General features: G+C 59.5%; 1 protein-coding gene across 6 annotated transcripts in view; it reads left to right on the plus strand.

Moving 5' to 3' along the window:
- RFX1 (regulatory factor X1) overlaps positions 1-8,036 on the plus strand; it is a 46,392-nt gene extending 38,356 nt beyond the window's left edge. For all 6 annotated transcript variants that reach the window (XM_037992275.2, XM_037992269.2, XM_037992274.2 and 3 more), the window contains 11 exons: positions 90-209; positions 304-419; positions 2,572-2,690; positions 2,793-2,902; positions 3,464-3,615; positions 3,695-3,792; positions 5,556-5,705; positions 5,812-6,020; positions 6,294-6,447; positions 6,527-6,572; positions 6,703-8,036. In XM_037992275.2, the coding sequence (XP_037848203.1) occupies positions 90-209; positions 304-419; positions 2,572-2,690; positions 2,793-2,902; positions 3,464-3,615; positions 3,695-3,792; positions 5,556-5,705; positions 5,812-6,020; positions 6,294-6,447; positions 6,527-6,572; positions 6,703-6,872 (1,444 nt within the window). In that variant the 3' untranslated portion in view covers positions 6,873-8,036. The remainder of the gene's footprint in view (positions 1-89; positions 210-303; positions 420-2,571; positions 2,691-2,792; positions 2,903-3,463; positions 3,616-3,694; positions 3,793-5,555; positions 5,706-5,811; positions 6,021-6,293; positions 6,448-6,526; positions 6,573-6,702) is intronic.
- The last annotated feature ends 20 nt before the right edge of the window (positions 8,037-8,056 follow it).

An 8,056-nucleotide genomic window follows, 5' to 3' on the forward strand; every position in this document is an offset into this window, starting at 1 on the left:
AGAGAGGAGATGGGTGTGCTGTGAGGCGCTCCATGGCCGGCCAGCCGGCAGACCCCCAGCCCAGCCCTTCCCCTCCACCTCCCTCCCAGGGGCAACTCCAAGTACCACTACTACGGCCTGCGCATCAAGGCCAGCTCACCCCTGTTGCGACTGATGGAGGACCAGCAGCACATGGCCATGCGGGGCCAGCCCTTCTCGCAGAAGCAGAGGTAGGAGAGCAGGACCGGGCCCGGGGCAGGGCAGGCCGGGAAGGGCATACAGGCCGGCCCCCAGCAGCCAGCCCGCCTGCCCATTCTACTCCAGGCTCAAGCCCATCCAGAAGATGGAAGGCATGACCAACGGCGTGGCGGTGGGGCAGCAGCCGAGCACGGGGCTGTCGGACATCAGTGCCCAGGTGCAGCAGTACCAGCAGTTTCTGGGTGAGAGCTCCCTGGCCTGTGCTTCCCCAGCCACCGCCCCCCGGCCCCGTACAGATGGTTCCCAAAGCCGAATGGCGGCAGGCAGCCTCCGCGCCGGGGAGGGCTTGGTGGAGACGCTTGAGGACCAGCAGGGGGTGGGGGAGACATCACAGTCTCCGTCCACAGTGACAGTTCTGTCCCCAGAATCCTTCTTCAAGGTAGATTCTCTTTTTTTTTTTTTTTTTTGAGCCGGAGTCTCGCTCTGTCGCTCAGGCTGAAGTACAGTGGCGTGATCTCAGCTCACTGCAAGCTCCGCCTCCCGGGTTCACGCCATTCTCCTGCCTCAGCCTCCCGAGTAGCTGGGACTACAGGCGCCCGCCACTTCGCCCGGCTAGTTTTTTTGTATTTTTTAGTAGAGATGGGGTTTCACTGTGTTAGCCAGGATGGTCTCGATCTCCTGACCTCGTGATCTGCCCGTCTCGGCCTCCCAAAGTGCTGGGATTATAGGCTTGAGCCACCGCGCCCGGCGACTCTCATTTCTTTCAATGCAAAGTATTTCTCTGGGGTTCTGAGCTCCCCAGTGAATCCCCTTTATGCTACATGAGATTTTCTTTATTTTTGTGTTTGTTTATTGATTTTTTTGAGACATTCTCTGTCGCCCAGGCTGGAGTGCAGTGACACCATCCTGGCTCACTGCCACCCCCGCCTTCTGGGTTCAAGTGATTCTCCTGCCTCAGCCTCCTGAGTAGCTGGAACTACAGGCATGAGCCACTATGCCTGGCTAATTTTAGTATTTTTAGTAAAGATGGGGTTTCACCCTATTGGCCAGGCTGGTCTTGAACTCCTGACCTGAAGTGATCCTCCCACCGTGGCCTCCCAAAGTTCTGGGATTACTGGCATGAGCCACCATGCCCAGCCTACATGAGATTTCAGATCCCACCCAGTTGGACATGGTTACTTGTTGGAGATATGACGGCAGGTCCTCTTACCTCGTGAGTCCTGTGAGGCCCACTTGCTTTCCTGTCCAGCCATCCCACAGCCATGGTGTCCACAGGGCTAGGACCACTCACTCGCCAAGAAGGCAGGCATGTACCCAGTGTTTCTAAAAGTAAACTTTAAAAAAAGGCCAGGTGCAGTGGTTTATGTCTGTAATCCCAGCACTTTGGGAGGCTGAGGCTAGAGGAAACGCTTGAGGTCAAGAGTTTGAGACCTGCCTAGTCAACATGGTGAATCCTCATCTCTACTAAAAATACCAAAAGTAGCCCAGCGTGGTGGCAGGTGCCTATAATCCCAACTACTCAGGAGGCTGAAGCAGAATTGCTTGAACCCAGAAGGTGGAGGTTGCAATGAGCCAAGATTGCACCATTGTACTCCAGCCTGGAGTGAGTGAGACTCTGTCTCAGGAAAATAAAACAGGCCGGATGCGGTGGCTCACGTATATAACCCCAGTACTTTGGGAGGCCGAGGTGGGAGGAATTGCTTGAGTCCAGGAGTTGGAGACCAGCCTGGGCAACATAGCAGGACCCCATCTCTTAAAAAAAAAAAAAAAAAAAAAGACAAAGTAAACAACAATCCATGAAAACAGGGCCAAAGGATGCTAAGTAAACAAGCAAACCCTTGGAACCCATAGTCCAGCCACACATCCTCGATCCTGAGCACGTGGGCGCTCATTTCCTCACCTGCCGTGGAGGCCAGGACATCCCATTTGTCCCGTCCGTGCCTGGGGACATAGAGGAGGGTGGGGAACAATACTTCTGGCGGAGTCGAGGGGCATCCCCAGGGCGACTGTCCATGGCTAGCCCCAACCTGGGGTGCTCAGGCTCAGGGCAGCGTCCTGTGGTCCTGACTGTGCCCTGGGGGCCTACCCATTCCCTTGCCAGGTGGGTGCTGTGTTGCAGCCGGGACTGAGACCCACGTCCTGAGGGCTGGTGCGGTGCTGCCACTCAGCAGACAGGCAGGGCTGGCACAAGACCCTCCTGTCCTCTCTGCCAGAGGAGTGTGCGCCCTCAAGTCCTCCCCATCCTGGGCCCAGGCCAGGCGCTCGCCCCCGCCGAGCCTTGTCTCTCACCAGCACTTGGGGGACCCCAGTCTGATGGGAAAGGGACAACTCTGGGACCCCAGGGTGGGCAGGCACAGGGGATGAAGGGCCTCATGGTTCCCCCCGGCCCCGCAGATGCCTCTCGGAGCCTCCCTGACTTCACAGAGCTCGACCTCCAGGGCAAGGTGCTGCCTGAGGGCGTCGGGCCTGGTGACATCAAAGCCTTCCAGGTCCTGTACCGGGAACACTGTGAGGTAGGGCAGCCAGCTGGGCAGGCAAGCGAATGGGGACGCAGCCATGGGCATGGGAAGGTCATGCTGCCCCCCAGCCTCCCTGAGCATCTGCCTCTGCCACAGGCCATTGTCGACGTCATGGTGAACCTGCAGTTCACCCTGGTGGAGACGCTGTGGAAGACCTTCTGGAGGTACAACCTCAGCCAGCCCAGCGAGGCGCCGCCGCTGGCCGTGTGAGTACTGCCCGGCAAGCGGGGAGGAGGGTGGGACCTCAGGTGATTCTGACACCCAGGGTTGGGGCACCTGCTTGTCCCCTGCAGTTTATGGGGTACACATGCCCTTGGCTGTGTGAAGTGTGTGTGTATAGCCACCTGACACTCAGAGTCGGGGGTGGCGTGCCTGACCAAGCCCAGGCATGGGCCAGGGCACCATCTCCTACCTGGAGTGGCAGGTTCTGGAATTTGTTTGCCCCCTGTATGCAGGGTAGGGTGTAGGATCCCGTCCCACCCACCCCGGGCCTGTGCCAGCCGGACCCCGGGGATCCTCGGGAGGCAGGGGGTACTTACCTGACCCTGGGCTGGGGGTGGGGGTCTGATGCTGGGGGCAGGGCCACAGAGTGCCCCAGTGACCCTGGGTGGGAGTAAGGGGGTACCTGTGTCTTCTGACACTGGGGGGAGAACCACAGAGTGCCCCAGTGACCCTGGGTCAGGGACAGGGGGTACCTGTTCCCTTCTGACAATGGGGGCAGGACCATAGAGTGCCCCAGTGACCCGGGGTGGGGTGGGTGCCCGCAGGCATGATGAGGCCGAGAAGCGACTGCCCAAAGCCATCCTGGTGCTGCTCTCCAAATTCGAGCCCGTGCTCCAATGGACCAAGCACTGTGACAACGTGCTGTACCAGGGCCTGGTGGAAATCCTCATCCCCGACGTGCTGCGGCCCATCCCCAGTGAGTGCTTGGCCTGCTCGGCACCCCCTGCCCCACATACCCCCACCCTGCCCTGACCGGCCCCCGCCACCGCCCACAGGTGCCTTGACCCAAGCGATCCGGAACTTTGCCAAGAGCCTGGAGAGCTGGCTCACCCACGCCATGGTCAATATCCCCGAGGAGATGCTGCGGGTGAAGGTGAGGGTGCGGGGGGTCCCTTTCTCTTGTCCCTGGGGCTTAGGCCCCCCGTCTCCTCTGCTCCCCAGGGGCGGTAAGATTTGTCCCCACACCTGTTCCAGGGATGATGCCTGTGAGGGAAGGGGAGACCTTCTCCGCCTCGGGGAGCACCCTGGGCATTGTCTTTATAAACCAGTGTCCTCAGGCACCCACTGCTGAAATGCAACCCCTTTGTGGTGTTACTGTACTCAACACAGCATCTTTCAAAAATAAAAACCAACTGCAAACGTACAGTAGTTCCCTTTAGACAGCCTTGCTAGAAAGTGCTTCATGTGTGGCCGGGCACGGTGGCTCAAGCCTGTAATCCCAGCACTTTGGGAGGTTGAGGCGGGCGGATCACGAGGTCAGGATATCGAGACCATCCTGGCTAACACAGTGAAACCCCGTCTCTACTAAAAATACCAAAAAAAAAAATTAGCCGGGTGTGGCGGCATGCGCCTGTAGTCAGAGCTGCTGGGGAGGCTGAGGCAACAGAATGACATGAACCCGGGAGGCCAAGATCGCACCACTGCACTCCAGCCTGGGCGACAGAGCCAGACTCTGTCAAAAAAAAAAAAAAAAGTGCTTCAGGTGTGTAGAGACAGATAAAACTTTTTAAGAAAGGCAACAACATCTATAAGGAAACATAATACTTGCCTTTTTCATCAAAAGATGGACATTCGCTAACTACTTAGATGTGAGGAATTTGATGGGATGTGGTTGGGGGAAAAAAAAACCCACCGCTGGGCACAGGGCAGGGACTGGGGCCTGTGGAGACAGTAGATGCCAGATCCAGGAGCAACCCTTCAGAACCAGCAAGACTCACGTATTCATGTATTCACACAACCTCCTTCTCAGTACACAGCAATGAACAAGATGGACAAAATCTCCCAGAGCTGGGATTCCAGGGTATGAAAGAAAATGAGGCCGGGCGCGGTGGCTCATGCCTGTAATCCCAGCACTTTGGGAGGCCGAGGCGGGCGGATCACTTGAGGTCAGGAGTTCCAGACTAGCCTGGCCAACATGGTGAAACCCTGTTTCTAAATACAAAAATATTTAAAGATACAAAATTTAGCTAAACTACAAAAAATATAAAAATTAGCCTGGTGTGGTGGTGTGCGCCTATGATCACAGCTACTCAGGAGGTTGAGGCACGAGAATCGCTTGACCCCAGGAGGCGGAGGTTGCAGTGAGTCGAGATCACGCCCCTGCACTCCACGCTGGGCTATAGAGTGAGATTCAGTGTCAAAAAAAAGAAAGAAAGAAAGAAAATGAAACATGTTTATCAAAGCAGTATTTGCCCTTTCTGCGCAGTGCCCTCCATATTTTCTATTGTGTTCTTTCGTTTAAAAAAAAAAAAAAAAAGGCCTTTCGTGGCACGGTGGCTCACTTCCAACACTTCGGGAGGCAAAGGCAGGAGGATCTCTTGAAGCCAGAAGTTTGAGACTAGTCTGGGCGACCTGGCGAGACCCTGTCTCGACTGTTATTTTAAAAAATAAAAATACATTTTAAAAAATACTGTGCCCTGGTCAGAATACAATTAATTGAATTTTGGGGGGCGCTTGTGAGTGGACACCCAAAGTTTGAAGGTCGCGATCCTTCTGTATCCCAACAAAAGTAGCAAAGCACATCCCTCCTTTTTTAGGAAAAAGGAAACAGGCTGAGGGAGGTTGCCTCGGGGTGGGGCCAGGGCTGGCGGGCTGGGGTTCCTCGGAAGCAGCAAGCCCCCCAATCCCTGCACGCAGGTGGCCGCGGCCGGCGCCTTCGCGCAGACACTGCGGCGCTACACGTCGCTCAACCACCTGGCGCAGGCGGCGCGCGCTGTGCTGCAGAACACCGCGCAGATCAACCAGATGCTGAGCGACCTCAACCGCGTGGACTTCGCCAACGTGCAGGTGAGTGCGGGGCGGGGCGGGCGAATGAGGGGCAGCCCAGGGGGGCGGGCCAGGCTGGGGTGACGGCGGCTGAGCCCCGGGCGCCCGCCCACCCGGTGTGCCCCAGGAGCAGGCCTCGTGGGTGTGCCGTTGCGAGGACCGTGTGGTGCAGCGGCTGGAGCAGGACTTCAAGGTGACGTTGCAGCAGCAGAATTCGCTGGAGCAGTGGGCGGCCTGGCTGGACGGCGTGGTGAGCCAGGTGCTCAAGCCCTACCAGGGCAGCGCCGGCTTCCCCAAGGCCGCCAAGCTCTTCCTTCTCAAGTGGTCCTTCTACAGGTGCGCGCGCGGCGGGATCGGGCCCGGGCTGCACCAGGGAAGGCCCTGGGCCCCTGTGGGTCTCAGTTGCTCTTCTACGACGACCCGAGCCTGCAGGCTGGGCGGGCGGGCTGGGGCCCTGGGCTCTGTACCATGCACGCCTGGGGGAAGGCTGTGTTGGGATCCAGCCTGAGTCGCTGGGCTGGCGCGAGGCCCGGGCACATCACAGCGGGGAGGGGTCGAGGGGTTGGGCCGGACGGGGCCTGACGGTCTCCTCTCCGTCGCCATACCCAGCTCCATGGTGATCCGGGACCTGACCCTGCGCAGCGCCGCCAGCTTCGGCTCCTTCCACCTCATCCGGCTGCTCTACGACGAATACATGTACTACCTGATCGAGCACCGCGTAGCCCAGGCCAAGGGCGAGACCCCCATCGCCGTCATGGGCGAGGTGCGCGCAGCGGGCCACTGGGGGCGCGGGCGGGGCGCCAGGCGGCGGACCCTCACCCATTTTCTTCTCCTTCCTCCAGTTCGCCAATCTGGCCACCTCCCTGAACCCCCTGGACCCCGACAAAGGTAGGCGAGGCGTGTTCCCACCCAGGGCGCGGGTCCGCGGGGGTGGCGGACAACAGAGGGGCTGGGGAGGAGGAGGAACCCAGGGGCGTCGCCACCCCGCCCCAAGCCTGACTTGGCCCCTGTGTCCCAGACGAGGAGGAGGAAGAGGAGGAGGAGAGCGAGGACGAGCTGCCGCAGGACATCTCACTGGCGGCTGGCGGCGAGTCACCCGCGCTGGGCCCAGAGACCCTGGAGCCGCCGGCCAAGCTGGCGCGGACTGACGCGCGCGGCCTCTTCGTGCAGGCACTACCCTCCAGCTAAGCCCTTGGCCTCCCCGCCCCACCCGCCCCTGCCACCCCTTCACGCCAGGGTCCCTCACAGCTTCTGTGGCTTCGTGGTCACCGCTCCAGCCTCAGCCAGGGAGGGCAGGGAGGGGGCCTCCGAGACAGGGAAGGCCGGGGCCCTCCTACCCTATGGGGCCGGCACAATCAGTGGGCTGGGCGGAGCCGCAGCTGCAAACTCTGACACAAAAGACGTGCCTTAAGGAACCCGCCGCGTGCCCAGGTGCCCTGTGGGGCATCCAGCTCGGCCCCTTGGCCGCCCCCCTCCCAGGCCGCAGCATCTTCACCCCAGCCCCGTCCTCCCACCACCCCAGGGGGCAGGCAGGCAGGCCCCCTCCCGTGCGGAACTGTTAACTTATTCAGCTCGCTGGCTTTGCACAGCCTGTCCTGGGCCCAGCCCTGAGCCCTGGGCCGGCGCAGGTGGGCGTCACCTGGGGACTCCCCACTGTCAGCAGCAGCCCCGGGACCCCCTACCCCCAGCAACCCCACTGCTTCCCCTTCTTGGTATTAAGTGCAATTAAAGCCGTGGGTGTCGCATCTTCTCCGCTGGGCCCTCCCTTGCCCCCAAGCCCGAGAAGGGGGCACTGCCCGGCCCGGCTGTGGGGAGGGCGGCAGGGGGCACGGCCTCCAGCTTCCAAAGAGCAGCGGGCCGCGGGGCCGGGGAGTGCCCACAGACCCCAGCCCCCGCGCCCCCCTCCGCCGCTGGTTTGTAATGGAACCTTTTTTGTGCCCCTCTCTTCCCGGAGACTCTGCTTCTCCTCCGTGCCGTGCGACCCCCACCCCATGACTATTGTGCGATTCGTGAGCGCCGCCCGAGCGGAGCTGGTAACTTGTTGGGTTTTTTTCCAACCATCATGGCCTTATCTGTTCCAGTTTTCTCAGTGTTTTCAGCCTGTGAGATAGATGTTTATGGCAAGAAAAAGAAAAAAAAAAAATGGAAATCTGACCTATTGTATAAAAATCACTATTTTGTGTGCTCCGCGTGCTACAGCTTTTGGGGCGGCCTGCCCAGTCCCCGTGCCCACGGGGCTCCCTCTCCCGGCGGTGAAAGTGTCCACACGTGTGGTAGTCTAGTGTGCCGAGCTGTTTTCTACCTTTTTGTAGTCTTTCTTAAAACAATAAATTCCGCTGTGATATTTGCCTACTGCTGACTCGCCGGGCCTT

Source organism: Chlorocebus sabaeus, chromosome 6 (assembly GCF_047675955.1).
Source record: "Chlorocebus sabaeus isolate Y175 chromosome 6, mChlSab1.0.hap1, whole genome shotgun sequence".
Taxonomy (NCBI): domain Eukaryota; kingdom Metazoa; phylum Chordata; class Mammalia; order Primates; family Cercopithecidae; genus Chlorocebus; species Chlorocebus sabaeus.